The sequence below is a fragment of the Scylla paramamosain genome, chromosome 27 (assembly GCF_035594125.1).
Source record: "Scylla paramamosain isolate STU-SP2022 chromosome 27, ASM3559412v1, whole genome shotgun sequence".
NCBI classification, from domain to species: domain Eukaryota; kingdom Metazoa; phylum Arthropoda; class Malacostraca; order Decapoda; family Portunidae; genus Scylla; species Scylla paramamosain.
In genome coordinates this window covers 17,268,929-17,288,639 of record NC_087177.1, presented here as the reverse complement: position 1 = coordinate 17,288,639, position 19,711 = coordinate 17,268,929, and the positions used below count along the sequence as shown (strand labels likewise).

General features: G+C 41.6%; 1 protein-coding gene across 1 annotated transcript in view; it reads right to left on the bottom strand.

Moving 5' to 3' along the window:
• Positions 1 to 19,711, bottom strand: part of LOC135114500 (uncharacterized) — a 98,367-nt gene that overhangs the window by 43,587 nt on the left and 35,069 nt on the right. The window contains exon 3 of the mRNA XM_064030397.1: positions 17,021 to 17,126. Within this exon, the coding sequence (XP_063886467.1) occupies positions 17,021 to 17,126 (106 nt within the window). The remainder of the gene's footprint in view (positions 1 to 17,020; positions 17,127 to 19,711) is intronic.

Here is a 19,711-nt window from a genome sequence, read left to right as displayed (position 1 = left end):
TCATGTATAGCACGACAACAGGCTGTGTTAACCAAGGTTTGGAAGGTTTAGGTCGAGAGAAAGAGTGAGGAATGTACGCCTCTATACCAGACATTATCACTTCTGATATGCGCTCAGTACACAGAGAATTGTGTCTGTCACGATAACAGTAGTCATTCCAAGGAAAATCGGAACAATACCTACTCAGGTCCCTCCAAGTAGCAGAGACAAAACAACAAAGGCACGTCCACTTTGGGGGATCCTGAGGAGGGATTATAGTGATAGGACAAGATACATATAATTATAAGGTTGTGATCGGAGGAGCCTAACGGAAAAGATCAGGTGACAGCATAAGCAGAAGCATTAAAGGTTAGAAAGGGTCAAGAATGTCAGGCATATCTCCAATACGGTTAGGAATACAAGTAGGGTGTTGCACCAGTTGCTCTAAGTCATGGAGAATAGCAAAGTTAAAGGCTAGTTCAGCAGGATGGTTAGTGAAAGAAAAGGAGAGGCAAAGCTGGTGGTAAACACTGATCTCAAAAAATGGATATCCCCGCAAAATGGAAGAGACTCAGCATGTGCTCCACTCTGGTAGCTAAGTAGTCAAGCATTTTTTTTTTCATAGTCAGAGGAGTTAGGTGAGGGGTATACAGCACAGATAAATTTATTTTGAGAGTGACTAGTCGTACTCGGAAGGTGGAAAATTTGGAAGATTTAAGACCGTAGATACGAGTGAAAGTCATTGCGTACATAGACGTTACATCCAGTTTTGGATTGAAAATGAGGATAAAGAAAGGAGGGAACAGAAAGGAGGCTACTGTTAATTGCCTCAGACACCTGTGTTACGGTGAGGAAAAGATGAGGTTTAGTAGAGAAGAGAAGGTGTTCTACATTTTGCAGAAGTTAATTAAGAATATGTTCACGGGAGTGTCAAGACAGTTAGGGTCGATACCAGAAGAGCAGTTCAACCTGGGAATACTCGTGGTCCCCTGCCCATTTGGGGTTTCATAGGCTGGTGTTAGAATTACCATATTTGATTTAAAATTTTGAGTGAAGGGTGTTTGCATAATTAGGTGCAAGTAGTTTTGTATGAAGGAAGAGAGTTGTCTTTAGGGGCCAGGCTGTAAGTATCCCATTGTATTGTAAAGCACAAAGAGAAATGTTCGGTGAGGTCACAGCTGGGTTTTTGATAAGCTCACAGCATTCCCTGATAAAGATGCCAGTCAGAGTATATTGTAGAGACAGACTTGGAGGAAGAGCTTTAGTGGGCATTGATATTTTTCTATAAATACTTTGTCTCGGCTGTGGTGCCTCATGCCTTTTGGCCTACTTTCCCTTCTTCATCGCTTTCTCCACCTACATCATTCCCATTTATCCCTTTTTGTTCCAGACCGCCTTCGCCCAGGCTGTTTATGGTATTTTCTTTTTTTTTTATGTCCTGTCTGTGCCCTGTGTCCTTATTTGTTTCTCCAGTAACTATGACTCCTGGAGGGCCCGGGATGGTGCCATGCCGTGACTCCCCGAGTGACGTGAAAACCCTCCTTGAGACTTAGTTACGGGGGAAGTGTGCCTCCTAGTGGCGCCCGCTGGTAACGTAGGAACAAGCCTGACCGTAAAGGCAGGATTGGGCCTACGGCTAAAGTGCTTCCCCACGAGATGAATGTGAGGCGGGGAGTTGGACAATATTCCATCCTCCCTTATCAAACGTTCATAGAGCAATGGGGTTCCGCCAGGTTTCGGAGCCCTTAACAGCTTCACTGATCCGGAGTATTCCTGCTCCTTCGGGTTCTCTATCCCGTTGGGGTGGGGCCGTCGGGGTGATTTGCTGCATCGTTGGGCCAAACCCACTTACCCCCGGCATCGGTAGTCACTCTGGCGCTTCCGGGATGACGGCCCGCTGGAGGGAAGTTAGCGCTCCTCTAGGAGACCAGCCTGAAGACCAGCGGGTTCATGGCTTTGATAAAGGGGTACACGGTGCGGATGCGGTACCAGTCCCCCCTGGTCCGAGAGGCGGGCATAGAGCCTCTGTGTTCGTCACTCGGACCAGAGGCGCTCTCGCAGAAGGCGTGCGTCTGCTAAAGGTTTTTCATGCTGCGGCGGGCCTAGTATTCAGGTAGCCAACCGCCTGGTCTGAGGGTGGCGTCCTCAGCTGGAATCCTGTCGGGGGTGACTCCGGCAGGTAGGTTTCGCATCACCTGTGCCGTCCGTAGGGCGGTAGGTGTGAGTAGTGCTGGCCGAGCCCATTACCCTGTCGTCCCCCCAAAGGGATTATCTCGACCGCTTGTTATCTGTTGCTTGTTCACCAAGCACGGGTGAACGGCGGTCGGACAAAGTATGACTCGATCAAGGTAGTTCCTTTGAAAGGTTTGCCTTTCATATCCACGGTTGCGGATGCTGATCATCGTTACTCATCACAGTAATACAAAGAGCGTCATATTCGCGACACAAAGCTACATAGAGTGTGTATATATATATATATATATATATATATATATATATATATATATATATATATATATATATATATATATATATATATATATATATATATATATATATATATATATATATATAGTGTGTGTGTGTGTGTGTGTGCGTGTGTGTGTGTGTGTGTCAGTCGCATCAGTCATTACAATTATATATATATATATATATATATATATATATATATATATATATATATATATATATATATATATATATATATATATATATATATATATATATATATATATATATATATATACATATATATATTTATTCATATATTTCATCCCACTTGCCCACGTGGCCAGCCTTACCTATTTTTAGCCTTTTCACCTTCCTATCGCCCTCTCAAAGGAATACCACACCTTCCCTACATTCCTGCCAGTATTTAGGGAAAACACCTGCATTCCTTTCCTGTCGTCCTCCCTGGTCATTGTCCAGAACAACGACCTCTACCATTAGTCTCTTCACCCATTTAGAGACAGCTCATTGGTCTTTTCTTCATATCAGATTCTGAATCCTCATCCACTTCCTTCACATAAATAAAGCCTGTATGGTTAGGTAGAGCCCAGTTCAGTCCATCAGAAAGTACAGTTTCAGAGAGAGAGCACATTAGTTCAGTTCAGTCCATCAGAGAGTTCAGATCAGAGACAGTCTTCAGAGGGAGAGAATCAAGCATCATCACGTCGGTCGTAATCTGTGCCTCGGTATCACGTGTGTAAATCCCCGTCCATCATTAAATCTTATCAACTTTGTGTTACTATATTCGCACAATAATCCAAACCACTAATCACGATCTCCACGCTACCAACAATATTCATCGAAGAAGCAGTCAGCCACCACCATCTATTCTGCAACCGTCATCCCCAGCAACATCCAGTAAGTCAAGCAACTAGTGATCTCTCCAAAACAGTGGTGCAGCAAAATATATCTAATACAAGTAGTAAACAATCTTGCCGATAGAAGTGGTATGCAGCCTCAATCAGAACAGTGGTGAATCATTCTCTCTAGATCAGTGGTGCGCAGCGGTATTGTACGATCAAAGAACACACGAACTCTCGACTCTCTCAAAAATCCAGTATAAGCTGAGACACGAGTACCACGCCAACATCGCGGGCAAGTTGCGAGTCGTTATCATTCATCACTTAAACGACATCCTGGGTGTATCGCTCTACACGTGGCAAGTCATGGTCTGATCCTGCCTGTCCCTCACCATGCTTCAATACTGGGTCAGCACATCCCCACGTGTTTTGCCGCCGCTCCTGCTTAATCTCCCTTAGGCCAAACCTGTCATCACGCCTGTTCCTACTCATCAAGCCGCTTATCTTCGCTTCACCTGGTCGCCATTGATGTTTCTTCCTGAGGTGTGGGTGTCCCTTGGCTCCTTCCCAGAGCCACCACCCATCCACCACCCTCTCCCATCTGAGTACTCGCGGTCACGCCTCGTCTGGTAATTTTCCCGGGTCGCAGTACATACTGAGTTGCCTGCCGCGCACCCCGCCGCAATCTGGTTGTCGCAATGCCTGTTAGCCGCCACTTCACCCCCGCTGTTCTCTCACTGCCCGGATACGCCCAAGGTCATCTCTCCATGTCTGCTCCCAGCTGTGGTCTTCCCAGTCATGAGGTCGTCACTTCACCTCCGCCAAATTTAAGTATTCCATCTGCTTTTGATTAGTCTTGTCATTTCCACTCTTACTTCTGTTGATGTATATATATATATATATATATATATATATATATATATATATATATATATATATATATATATATATATATATATATATATATATATATATATATATATATATATATATATATATATATATATATATATATATATATATATATATATATATATATATATATATATATATATATATACGACACACAAAATAGCACACAATATGGTAACACAGACAATAAATAATAATGAAGGAAAGAAGGGAATAATATATACACTGATAGACAGACAGACAGACGGTCAGGGAGGAGACGGACAGGCAGACAGAAAGACAAATATATATATATATATATATATATATATATATATATATATATATATATATATATATATATATATATATATATATATATATATATATATATATATATATATATATATATATATATATATATATATATATATATATATATATATATATATATATATATATATATATATATATATATTTGTCTTTCTGTCTGTCTGTCTGCCTGTCCGTCTCCTGCCTGACCGTCTGTCTGTCTGTCTATCAGTGTATATATTATTCCCTTCTTTCCTTCATTATTATTTATTGTCTGTGTTACCATATTGTGTGCTATTTTGTGTGTCGTATTCTGTGCTATTCTGTGTGTTTCATATTTCTGTATATGTTCTTAATTGATTCTCTATGCGATTTACGTCTCTAATGAAGACACGGTCACAGTCTGCCATATCTTCATCACTACCTGCCAAAGTGTTTACTGAAAACACCATAACACCTCACATCACCTTTATTCATGAAGCTCAACAATTTCCATTTTTCCTGGAGCTGGCACAGAAACCGTTCATCAGTTTATTCAGAGGATTGAGGAGGAATGTACCAGACGTTCAGCCACATCTGATAAGGAGAGAATATTCATTTTGAAATCACGTATCTGTCAAGAGCCCTCGAGTTTCGTTGGCCTGTTGGTGAAATCATGTAAAATCGCTTCTCTCACTATCTTTGATGATTTCACCACTCGCCTCGGAAATAATTTTCAGTCATTCAAAGCTTGGAGCCACCCATTCTCTCCTCAAACTCTCAAAATCTATCACACAGCACGTCCACTCACACACTAACTCTTACAAGGCAGAAAACATTGCTTCCTCTTTGAGCTCGGAATTGATCGCTCAACTCCAAGATTCAAATTGGTTTACTGGTGACTCACTGTCAAAAAATGAGTTAAAAAGACTCATAGCTTATATCTTGTTCACCACCTTTCTTGATGCTCCCAATTTCCAGTTCGCAAGTTCAATAAAACGGATTACATATGCAATTTCTTGATGCTCCTAATTTCCAGTTCGCAAGTGATATCCAATTCAATAAAACAGATTACATATGTAATGTCTGCAAAGTCATATCACGTAAGTGTCTTCTTCGCAGCTCTGAGCCTGTTCAGTTACTTGATGCCTCTTCACCTGACTCTTTCATCTCACTTCATCACCCACCTTCTTGTTCTTCTTCACCTTCTTGTTGACGTTACACTAATCGTATATCCACTTCGCCTAAATATCAATACACTCGATAGAAATCAAGATCAAGAAGTGTCACTTGCACCCGTTGCAAGCTACCTGGTCATGTTATTGCGCACTATAAGGTTGCTCTTGATAGCTCAGGAAGACACTCATTCAACCTTGATGCATTCTGTTCATTCCATAGAAGGGTAGGTCATTTCTTGCACGACTGCAGGCACAGTCTCAGGTAGCTGAACAAACATTGTTGGGAAACTTTTCGAGCCCTTCTCTGGCCAATCCATCATAACATTATTACAAATCATCACCTTCTTATGTACCTAAAAAAAAAGTACAAAACACAAGGTATGCTTCATCCATCATCTAACTCAGTACTTCCCTCAGTTAACGTTAAATATGCTGGATTATTCAATGGCATTGTCACAGATGTTACGTGTCACTCTGCATCATACAACGCTTTCTTTGACACAGGTGCTGCTGTTGACCTTATCAAGATGAATGTATTTAGGAGACTCTCTTCCTCTTTTCAGAATCACATCACCTCCTGATATTAATCTCAATGGTATATCTCAATGGTACTCTTATTACTGTCTTTATCACCCCTATCTTACCTCTTATTACTGTCTTTTTCACCATGTGCAGATAACTGCACATGGTGTTGAAGCCTATGAGAAGAAGATCAGCATTAATGGATACATTTGAAACAATGTAGAAGTAATCATTTATGTCCGGTCCTGGGGTGATAAAGACAGTAATAAGAGTACTTTCTGTGACATCAGCATATTCTCTGCTATCAATGAAATCCTACTGTTCTTCCCTATGATACTTCATCTCTTGCTGGTGTGGTAACGTCAGTCAACTCTTCCTTCTCCTAGTGACCAGACATTATCTACAAGGGATTCTTATGTTACATCATCTAGTTTGCCTGTCTCACAGCCTTATTCTCAACCATCTTCCCTGCCAGACCACAATGTAACTCCTTGTAAAAACATTTTGTTACCAGATCCGATATCACTATCTGAATGTGCTTTATATGTTGTAAACGGTAAGGTTAAATCTGCTGTATATCAGGAACTGATACCTTCTGCTATGCACAACAATCTCCATGTAAAGGTGCCGAGTTAGAATCCGTTCTTATCACAATCGAGGACAATGGATTCTGCAAAATCGGGCTGAAAAATGTCACATCAACGCCTGCTCAAAGTAGGTGTGCTGCTCAGAGAAGTACTTTCTTACTCTGAGAAAGTTGTAACCTTAGAGGATTTATCTTCTTCCTCTATCAATAACTCATCTGACAGCTATAACATGTCTTCTCTCCCACCTATCACGAAAGATCTCTGATACCTGATGTCTATTCTTCATTTCCCAGAATCTCAACAAGAATTATTCGCTCTCCCAAATGCTTCCAGTAATGTTGTCTCACTCCCTGACGAACCTCTGGGCCCCAAAGACGTCATCACACACTCTATCCATCTGACACCTGGGTCCAAGCCATGTTACACCTCCAGCTACAGGTTGTCACACAGCTGTACAGTTCTGCTTGATGAAGCTTTGCAAAGTATGTTGCTGTGCAAAGTATGTTGCTTCAGTTGAACTTGCTTCTTCTCTTCATAAGGCCCCTTTGCTACTCGTTCCTAAGAAACAAGGCGATTGGCGTCTCGTTGTCGACTTCAGGAAATTAAACGTATCTACCAATCTTGATCGTTATCCAGTGCCGAGATTAGGTGATCTTCAGTCTCTAGGTGATGCAAATCCGATATTTTCCATCATATCAGGATTCTTCCAAGTTGAACTCAAGGAATGTTCACGGCCATACAATGTCTTCACTACCTCCTCTGGATAAATTATGTTCAAACATAATTGCTCATGGCTCAGGGTCTACGTTACTCGCCTCTGACATTTCAAAGATTGATAAACTCTGTTCTCTCAGGCCTCATCGGTGAAAGTGTTTGCTGCTTCCTCAACGACGTTATCATTGCATCAAAGAATCTACAGTTGCATTTTCACACACTGTTTCTCGTTCTGTCACGCTTTCAAGCTGCTGGCTTAAAAATCAAACTCAGCGAAACCTGGACATAAAGTTGACAGAGATGGTATCCACACTTTACATGACAAGGTAAATGCTGTGAAAAATTTCCCTGTTCCTACTAATATCGATCAGATCAAGCAATTCATCGGTCTTGCTGGATTTTATCGCCAGTTTATATAAAAAAAAATTAAGTCTTATCGCTCAGCCTCTCTCTCATTTGCCCAAGAAAAATATTGCACTCATTTGCTCTGAAAAGGAACAAAATTCCTATGATCTTCTCAAAACTCCCTTGTGTCAAACACCAATCCTTACATTTCCTAATTTCGAAAAAGATTTCATCTTATACATAGACGCTTCAGGCTTTGGATCAGTGTTGTTCTTATTCAAAAGGATGAATTCATTCAAAAAGTCATCACATAAGAACATAAGAACATAAGAACATAAGAAATAAGGGAAGCTGCAAGAAGCGACCAGGCTTACACGTGGCAGTCCCTGTATGAAACACTCCTACCTATTTCCATCTGTTATCCCCATCCATAAACTTGTCTAATCTTCTCTTAAAGCTCTCTAGTGTCCTGGCACTAACTACATGATTACTGAGTCCGTTCCACTCATCTACCACTCTATTTGAGAACCAATTTTTTCCTATCTCCTTCCTAAACCTAAATTTTTCAAGCTTGAACCCGTTATTTCTTGTTCTACCCTGGTTGCTGATCCTAAGAATTTTGCTTACATCTCCCTTGTTATAACCCTTATACCACTTAAAGACTTCTATCAGGTCCCCTCTTAACCTACGTCTCTCTAGAGAATGTAAATTTAACCGCTTCAACCTCGCTTCGTAAGGAATACTCCTCATCCCCTGTATCCTTTTAGTCATTCTCCTCTGTACTGATTCTAATAGACCTATATCTTTCCTGTAATGTGGGGACCAGAACTGCACAGCGTAGTCTAGATGAGGTCTGACCAGCGCCAAGTATAACTTTAATATTACTTCCGGCCTTCTACTTTTAACACTCCTAAAAATGAATCCTAGTACCCTATTTGCCTTGTTTCTGGCTTCTATGCATTGTTTCCCTAGACGGAGTTCAGAGCTAACTATAACTCCTAAATCTTTCTCGTACCCTGTACCTACCAGAGTTTGGGTGTTTAATGTGTACCTATTGTGTGGGTTTCCTCTACCTACGCTAAGCACTTTGCATTTATTGATATTAAATTGCATTTGCCATCTATCCGTCCATTCATTCATTCTATCTAAGTCTGTCTGCAAGGCGATGGCATCCGCTTCTGACCTAATTAATCTACCTATCTTTGTGTCATCCGCAAATTTACTAACATCGCTACTAATTCCACTATCCAAGTCATTGATATATATTAGAAATAATAATGGCCCTAATACTGATCCCTGTGGCACCCCACTAATGACATGACCCCACTCGGATTTCGAGCCGTTTATTACCACTCTCTGTCGCCTGTTACCAAGCCATGACCCTATCCAACCTAACACCTTCCCATCTATCCCGTGCGCCCTAACCTTTCTCAGGAGCCTTTGATGGGGCACCTTGTCGAATGCTTTACTAAAGTCCAGATATAAGATATCATAACTATCACCATTATCTACTGCCTCGTACACCTTACTGTAAAAACTTAACAAGTTTGTCAGGCAAGACTTCCCCTTCGTGAAGCCATGCTGTGACTGATTTATCAAGTTATGTTTGTCTAAATGTTCCCTAATGTTCCTGGCTATTATTGACTCTAACATTTTACCTACAACTGAAGTTAAGCTGACAGGTCTATAATTAGACGCTAAAGTTTTATCCCCTTTCTTAAAGATGGGTACTACATTAGCCTGCCTCCACATGTCTGGTACCTCACCCGACTCCAGTGATTTCCTAAAGACAGAAACTAACGGCTCACTAATAATCTTTTTACATTCCTTCAGTACTCTGGGATATATTTCATCAGGTCCTGGTGACTTGAACTTTTTTAGCCTATCTATCTCCTGCTCCACTATCTCCCTAGTTATGGAAATATCCGTCAGCTTCTCATTCTCATCTGCTCTAAACACCTGTTCACTATCTGGCATATCCTGCATGTTTTCCTGAGTGAAGACAGTTAAAAAATAATCATTCAGAAGTTTACTAATCTCCTCCCCAGAACTAACCAGCTCCCCATCTGCTGCCTTTAATGGACCTACAGTATCCTTATTTTTCGTCCTGTATACCTGATAAAATCCCTTGGGGTCCGTCTTCGCCTGGCTGGCTACCTTTAATTCATAATTGTCCTTAGCTTTCCTCGTTAACTTCCTGACTGTTCTAACTAATTCATTATACTGTGTCCTTAAAACTTCCTCACCTGCCTTTAATCTCTTATATATACTTCTCTTACGCCCTATATAATGCTTTAACCTAGCAGTCATCCATTTAGGGTCATTTTTTTGTGATCTTATTGTTTTATACGGGATATTTGCTAATTGACCTGTATGAACTTTATCTACGAAATATTTATACAATTCATCTACATTTACTTCACCTAAACCCCTCATCTCGTTCCCTACCATCCTCTCCCCTCCCTCATCAACTCGCCTCGACCTTACCTCTCTCATTTCAGCATGACATCACGCATTTGCGTATGCTAGCAGACTTCTCAATAAGGCAGAACAAAATTATGATGTCAAGAAGCGTGTAAGTCTCGCTGTGATCTGGGCGTTACGTCATTTTCGTGAACTCAGATTAGAATATAAATTCATGTCCACACTGATCATTATGCTGTACACATAGAGATCTTCAAAGGCAACTTCACAGGTCAGTTTGCTCGCTGGCATCTCACGATTCAAGAATTTAATCCTACAATTTCATACATTCCCGGTAAGGCAAACTCAGTGGCCGAAGCACTATCACGCAATGTAGCCGCTATCTCAGCCATCACAGATAATACTGCCATGCCGACCATAGATGAAATCAAGAAAAAAAAAAAAAACACTTACACGCGTTCTATTCTAGTGTTGCATATTACCTCGAATATGTTGATGAAACAAATCATCCTAAGCTGCAGGTTAGTGCAGATACGTTTTTCATGCAAGACAGTCTCTTGTATAACACGAGTTATGTCTCTACTTACAATTCTAGTAAGCGTTTATCTCAGCTCGTGATACCTCAGTCGTTATTGAGGATCGTCCTTCACCATGTTGTTTTTAATATATATATATATATATATATATATATATATATATATATATATATATATATATATATATATATATATATATATATATATATATATATATATATATATATATATATATATATCAATGACTTGGATAGTGGAATTAATAATGATGTCAGTAAATTTGCGGATCACACTAAGATAGGCAGATTAATTAGGTCAGAAACGGATGCCATCGCCTCTCAGGCATATTTAGATAGGATGAACGAATGGACAGACAGATGGCAAATACGGTTGAATATCAACAAATGCAAAGTACTTAGCGTAGGCAGAGAAAACCTACACAGTAGGTACACAATTAACAACGAAGCTCTGGTAGGTTCAGAGTACGAAGAGGATTTAGGAGTTATAGTTAGCTCTGAACTCCGTCTTAGAAAGCAATGCATAGAGGACAGAAACAGGGCAAATAGGGTATTAGGATTAATTTTTAGGATTGTTAAAAGCAGAAGGCCCGAAGTAATATTAAAGCTATATTTGGCGTTGGTCAGACCTCATCTAGACTACGCTGTACAGTTCTGGTCTTCATATTACAGGAAGGATATAGATCTGCTAGAATCAAACAAAGGAGAATGACTAAAATGATACAGGGGATGAGGAGTATTCCTTAAGAGGCGACAATGAAGCTGTTAAATTTACATTCTTTAGAGAGATGTAGGTGAAGAGGGACCCTGACAGAAGTCTTTAAGTGGCATAAGGGTTATAACAAGGGGGACGTAAGCAAAATTCTTAGGATCGGTAACCAGGATAGAACAAGAAATAACGGGTTCAAACTTGAAAAATTAGGTTTAAAAAAAGAGACAGGAAGAAATTGGTTCTTAAACAGAGTGGTAGATGAATGGAACAGACTCAGTAATCAAGTTGTTAGTACTGAGACATTAGAGACCTTTAAGAGAAGATTAGACGGATTTATGGACAGGGACGACAGGTGGAAATTGGTAGGTATATTTCATATGGGGACTGCCACGTGTAGGCCTGGTGGCTTCTTGTAGCTTCCCTTATTTCTTACGTTCTTATGTTCAGGACTCACCCCATGCAGGATACCTAGGTCGAGAACGATGCCTCGCGCAAGCAAAATGATCATATTTCTTGCCGACTATGAGGAAAAATATCTTTCAATATTGTACTCTCTGATCTCAGTGTGCTTCACACCGTCCATCACTCGCTCACGACAGTCCCTCACTTCTCTACCCTATCGCTTCAGCTCCTTGGGATTCAGTATCTTATCAGTATATATGTTACAGTCAATACCTGAATCCAGACAATTTGTAAAGTGACTTATTTTTTCAGGCAATTTGTGAACTGCCTGGTTAGGTTAGGTTAGGTTAGGTTAGGTTAGGTTAGGTTAGGTTAGGTTAGGTTAGGTTAGGTTAGGTTAGGTTAGGCAGTTCACAAATTGCCTGAAAAAATAACTTTACACTTTACAAATTGTCTGGATTCAGGTATTGACTGTAACATATATATATATATATATATATATATATATATATATATATATATATATATATATATATATATATATATATATATATATATATATATATATATATATATATATATATATATATATATATATATATATATATATATATATAATATATATATATATCTATATCTAATCTATCTATCTATCTATCTATCTATCTATGTATATATATATATATATATATATATATATATATATATATATATATATATATATATATATATATATATTATTAAAATAACTTAGACCACATGCATAATATTACACCGTAGCCCGCGGGCCTGTAGGCCAGCAGTTGCACTACTTTGAGCTAAACTATGGAAAGGGCGTTGACGAGTCAAAAAACATTTAACTGCGCCCTGGTTAGTGAAGTTGTGCGAGTGAATCTGATATTTGGGAGCTATATTCCATTCAAGTAAGGATATGACTTATGTACATTGTTAAAATCTTCAGAGAAGAAAAATTGGCGAAGACAACAAAGAATGCCTTATTTCATGAAAGCTACTTCATCTAGAGATGAACCGTGAAACCTCCGGTTTATGTTTCAAATAAATGGAGGGAACTGGAATATTTGAGTATCATTGAAAAATAGATGATAGACCTGACAGAGATGCCACACTACAGTCCCAGACAATTACCACCTTCCAGTGTGAGTTTGAACTTGAGCTTGAAAGCAGATTCACCACTACCTTCGCTGATCACTCGGCTATTACCCACCACGGAGGCAACAGTGGAATTCTTAATAGTGAGCCTGTATAACTGAGGAATTAGTAAACAGTTGCAACATATTAATAAAGAGATAAATAGAGTTGCTTAAACGTCTAACATAAAATGTTGGCAAGTGAAGGAAATGAGTTTTAAAGCATTAAACAAAACAAGATTTACTGTGTCCCATTCAGAAATTCTAGAAAGGTCCGAAGTTAAGTGTGTCCCGGTTCGGAGACACCCTGCACTGCGTCCACCTTTCGGACACATTTTGGCGGGATATCTCTGTGGCGTCTCCCATGCGCCTTGTCCCATCGCTCCCGCACTCTGAGTAACTGTCAGTGTCCAGCCTTGCCTCAGGCTAGGTTATAGCTGTCTGTCGCTATTTGTACCAACACAGCTTATTATTAATATACAGCAGCCTGTTACCTTTTGTTTCCCTGACACCCTCAGCACACCACAAACAACTCTACAACCCTACGACCTACATATAAGAATACAAGCAAGCAAAACCTTGTACATGTGTTCTACAGGATTTTTATTTGACTTGCTTAAAATTCCTGCTGAGTTGAACGTCTGGCAAATGACGTTGACAAATGCAGGGTAGAATCATCGGCATGACAGTGGATAGGGTAAGAAGTTTGGCAGAAATAAATTATGAGAGAGAGAGAGAGAGAGAGAGAGAGAGAGAGAGAGAGAGAGAGAGAGAGAGAGAGAGAGAGAGAGAATCATCAGCTGGCAAGATTCAAGTCACTTAACACAGACTTCATGGACGTAGGCATGTTACAATATTCCTTATTATATTTGTATCCTTTCGGCCAACAAGAAAGCGCATAGCACTTGTTGGTCTGTTTCATTGAACCACCTGATTAGGAGTTACTGAGAAGCAATGAGCTACGGGTTTGCACAACATTGCATGTGAATGATTTCAGTGTCGTACAGAGGGTGGAATAGGCATACTATGAACTGACAATTCGTTTTCCGGCCTTTAGAATATTGAGGCGTCATTTGCATAATACAGCCCTTAATACATATTCATGTGTGCCCTCCACGGCAAACGGGACACTGTGCCCTGGCGGGATCGAATCTGTAACAGTGAAATAGTATGGTGGGTCACTTCGGTGAGGTCATAGGGAAGTTTCGTTCGAAGTTGGGGTTGGTTATCTTCCTTGATCTCGAGGCGGCTTTCAAACTCGTTTCGCCTGCGATCATCTTTAAGGCACTCTGGAAGGCAGCTGCCTGTCGTCAATCTTCCTCAACATTAATGTAAAGTGTATGTTGCTTGTTGGCTACAAGGTGGTGCCAGGCTGCTGTCATATGTAGATGACCTTGTCCTGTACATCCCCCCACCTCTGGCGCCACGAAGTCCTCGTACCGGCTCCGGCACTTGGGAGTCCAAGGCACTGGGTTTCAAACTCGTGCTTCATGGCTTTTGGGTTGAGGCTGCCGGCACCGGCGTCCTCTATCTACGGTGTTCACTTCCAGCATGTAATTGTCCACAAATACGTGAGAGTTTGGCCGGACCAGACCCCCTCCTTCCAAGCAGAGGTCAGGTATTGTGGGGGGATAGACTTTTTGCATGTCTGCGAATGGTTTCGGCGTCATGCAAGAGGTGTGCTAGATATGGGTACACTGGTTGACTGTGAGGGGGATGTCCAGCTTCTGGACAACCACCATCCACCTCCCAGGCAGAAGGCTATCATTATGGTCGAGATTAGCTCCCATAATAAGCCAAAGGAGCTGCCTGCCTCGTTTCTTCGCCAGAAAACATTGCATGGCCTCCTATCAATTCCCAACCACCCGCTACTATTTCACAGACAGCTCAGCTGGGAAGGAGGGAGCTGTTGGTTGCAGCTTTTGCCTATAGCGACACCACTATCGCACAGAGGCTGTCCAGCCATACCACAGCTTTCCAGGCTCAGCTCGATGCATTACTACTGGCCGGGAAGAGGAGTTAGATTTCCACTTCTATTCGGACTCCCTGTCTGCCTTACAGACCCTGTGTGGTTCTAAGGACAACTACAACGTAAAGCTGTTGTCAGGACTGCGTCTTGCGATGCAACTCCTGTACAGCAGAAACCATGAGCTACATTTCCCAGGGTGCTTGGATATGTGGGTCTGTCTGGCAGATAAAGAGTGGGCTGGCGCTGCTGTCAGGCTGGCGTCACCTCAGCAAGGCATTACTTTCCACATGAAGTGGGTGGGGTCTAGCTGCATTGGAATCTGCCAACTTTTGGTCTGCCTTTGCTGGGCTGCTATACAAGGAGGCACTGAAGGCGGTACAAATGTCTGTGACATGGCACTATTCTTTTGTTTTTCTTACATCACCAGTTGTCTGATCGGGCTGTCTTTTGTTAGGGTACCCAAAGGTTTTGGGCATGAATAAAAAACACACACACATGCGCTCGAACATAGTTTCTAGCATCTGCAGATTACGAGCAATACGCAAACTCATAAGACTTCAGATATTTTAAACGTCAAAAAAATAAAAATAAACGTTAAAAAGTCAAAACCGACAGAAGCGTGTCTTTTTCCCAGCCATTTTGATCAGGTACTTGAAATGTACGTGCAATCATGGGCCGATACCGATAGCCTTGCCAGATTTACTATTCTTAGATTACTGATATTGTACATACATCCTGAGTGCGTGGTATGTGTTCCACGTTCTGAGTTTAGGGAAACTATTTCTTTCTCATGACATTAATTGATATTTCCACTCCACCATATATGTATCTATGTGAAGAATGTTTCCACGGCTTTGAATGTCCAATAATAAACTATTCATTTCAGATCCTAGGAAGCATCGTTTTTCTCAAATATCTTTTAAACAAACAGTTGGACCAATATGTCATTTTGACAGAGTTTGTTTGACAATGTCCCTTATTGTAAGGCACTACAACATATTACCAAATAAGTTTAATCAAGGAGTTTAATCTTTTTCTTGAAGGGTAAGTTGGCAAGAGTGTGACATTTGGACGCAGGTTTTATGTGACAATGTTCTCATGTGTATCATTCCACCACCAGTCGTTCCACATCCCTAATGTGTTGGGTGCCTAAGAAAAGACATGCAAAATGCAGTGCTAGCATCAGCGTAGGAGTGGACAGAACGTTAAGTTTGGCTTAAAAGATGATCAATGAAAAATAGTTAACAGTAACAGAGTGGGTGACAGGACAGAACCTTAAGGAACACCAGTTTTTAGACTTAAGAAAAGAACAGTGACCATCTACGAGCAGCAGCAATAAAACGGACAAAAAGGAAACTTAAAATAAAGTTATGGGGAAGGATAGAAGCCACATGAAGATAGTTTGGAAATCAAAGCTTTGTGCCAAATGCTGTAAAATGTTTTTCATACATGTAAGGCAACAGCGAAATTTTCACCTATATCCCTAAAACAGGATGACCGAAACTCAGTAAGGAAAACCAGATCACAAGTAGAGCGACCATCACGGAACCCATACTGGCGATCAAATAAAAGGTTGTGAAGTGATGGATGTTTAAGAATCTTCCTGTCAAGGATAAACTAAAAAAAATTTAGAGGGATAGCAAATCAAAGCAATAGGGCGGTAGTTTGAAGAACTAGATCGATCCAGTTTGTTAAGAGCAGACTGATCATTGCAAACTGGGAGCAAGAATAAAATGTGTGATGATGATCAGGTGGCTTTGTGAGGTAGGTTAAGGTGATGAGGTGCTGGTGACGAGATGTTTTAATATCTAAGAAAATAAAAGACAGACCTCAACAGAATATTAATAACGGAAGAAAGAAATATATACCATATTCTATACTCGTACCTATCATAGCAATATATGGATCAAATGAAAAACGTTTAAGGAAATTGTTAAGCAAAACGTCATAAATTCATATATCTTCAAAGCTTTGGTGTAAAAAAAATAAATACTTACTAAAGTAAGCAATTTTGCCATACACTATGTCTTTGGCTAAGTCTGTAGTGTCTTCAATGGTAGAAAGCCGGCGGGCGATGATCCCAAGGACACCCTCAGTCTTGTTCTGTGGAAAGATTATTATGAATTACAATACTGTACAGACACACACACACACACACACACACACACACACACACACACACACTCACACATGATATATATATATATATATATATATATATATATATATATATATATATATATATATATATATATATATATATATATATATATATATATATATATATATATATTTTTTTATTTATTTATTTATTTATTTTTTATTTATTTATATTTTTTTACGACCATAGATTCAGGCCCCTCTTCAAGCTGACTCAAGCTGGTCTAGCTTCCCTCTAAGTCACCATCTATGTGAGTTGGTGCAAGGCTTAATATGGGTGTAGGAGTTTGTATTTACCCAAGCGCGGTACGATATGTTTGTGTATATATATAAAAGCGCCATGGGAACCAGGACGCACGCACAGATGACCCCAGTAGGAGCCGAAGATACCACACCAGCACCGACTCTTCCACCATCAGCTGTGCAGACCGACCTTCCAGAGGATGGATGGAAGACAGCAGGACAGAAAAAGATCAACAAAAAAGTCGCCCAGCAAAACCGTCAAGAAATAAATGTACCCAGCCCCCGACCCACCCAGCAGCCACTAACACCAGCAGAACATCCTCCAGCAGCAGTCACCACCACGTCAGGACCCCTGAAGATCATAGTGTCTCCCACTCGCGGCTTCGAGACAGCTGTACATCTGGCAGAAGCTGTGAATCAGAAAATGATGAGGGAGAGGAATCAGAAATGCACGCAGATGAAGTTTTTGGCCTCAGGAAAAGTACTGATGACTCCTCCCGACCAGGACGCTGCCGACTACTTACTGCAACTTCGAGAAGTGGACGGTCAGCAGATCCAACTCAGACCCACAGGCCAAAACACCAGCAAGGGTGTACTACTTCGCTACCCGATATTGATGCCACTCTCGATAATAGAGCGACACCCTCTGGTCCTGGAGGCCAAAAGATGCAGGATCTACAATGGAGAACCGACTCGGCAAGTCGAAATCACGGTGAAGGGGCCTCTCCCTGGCGAACTGGATCTCGAGAGCTGGGGCACTTTTTACACAAGGCCTTTCAGCCGCGAGCCCCTCCGCTGCTACAGATGCCAGCGTTTCGGCCATCACAAAAACATTTGCACCTTCCCCTTCAGGTGCGGGATCTGTGCAGGGGATCACGACACCGACCACTGCATCACGAAGCACAAGAACGGGGAGGTGACCACCACCAAATGCCCCAACTGCCAGGAAACCCACCATGCTTGGCACAGGAGCTGCATAACCAGGAGGACAATCGTCGACGCCCAGAAAACTTCACAGCAGAACTTCATGGTGTCTCACCGCCCAGCACTGGCAGCAACGTCCACTTGGGGACAACAAACAACAGCAGCCCACTCCCAGACAGCACCCACAGGCAGCACTCACGAATTTCCAGCACTAGGACAGGGAGTAAGGAGACGAAACAACGCCCCCAGAACGAGAATCCATGCTCCACCACCGGCACATCATCCTCCGAGTCAGCAAGCTCCAACACACCAAGCCACATCTCCAGCACCACAGGAACAGTTTGTTCTCACCAAGAGCGACCTGAAGCAGATGTTCGCGTCCCTGGCAGGAGCACTGGCCACGATGTTGGGCAAAACAATAGAGGAAGAAAAATTAGAGACTCTCGCAGACACTGTAATAGAAACAAGCCTGAAGAAGCAAGCCCCCAGAGCTCCAGCAACAACACAAGCAACGCCACCGACCCCAGGACAAACCCCGGCAACAGCAGCCATAGAGGAGGAGAAGGCACTCGGTCTGACGTCCACACGCCCCAAGCAGCAACAACAACAAGCACAAGGAATAATCAACCCACCAACCGGCAACAACAACGAGCTCCAGCACCAGCAACCCACCAAAACGAAACAGTCCGCTTCCTGCAATGGAACATAAACGGACTCAGAGGAAAGCAACATCTGCTGACGGCTGACGCTAAAGCAGAACACAGGGATGTGATACTACTGCAAGAAATCATACTTCCACACGACCCCTACCGCATAATACGAGGCTACAGAGCATTTCACAGTGCACGAGAAGAAGGGCGAACCAGGGGATGCCCAATACTTGTGCGCGATTGCATCCCTTGCACACAAATAGCTAACCATATTGATTGTGGAGAAGGGGTGGAGGTAGTGGCAGTCATCATCAAGTTACAACATATTGAGCTCACAGTCTACAACATATACAACAACCCAGCTAGCGAAAACTTTGATATCAGCGAGGTCCTCGCCTTATGTGCCACCACACATACATTCATTGGAGGAGATTTCAACGCCCATCACAGGAACTTTGGCTCAAGACAGCAGAACAGAAACGGCCATCACATCGTAGAAGTCATGGCCAGTCTTCCAGAAGTGAAACTACTCAACTCCAAAGAACCTACACATATAGCTGGTGGCATCCTGGATCTCACTTTCATCTCCGATACTCTACTCCAGGAAGCAAAATGGGGACTACACCCACATCTCTCCAGTGACCATTTCGCCACGTGCACCACACTAAACTTCCCTCAACTACAGAGACCAGCACATGTCCCAAAATGGAA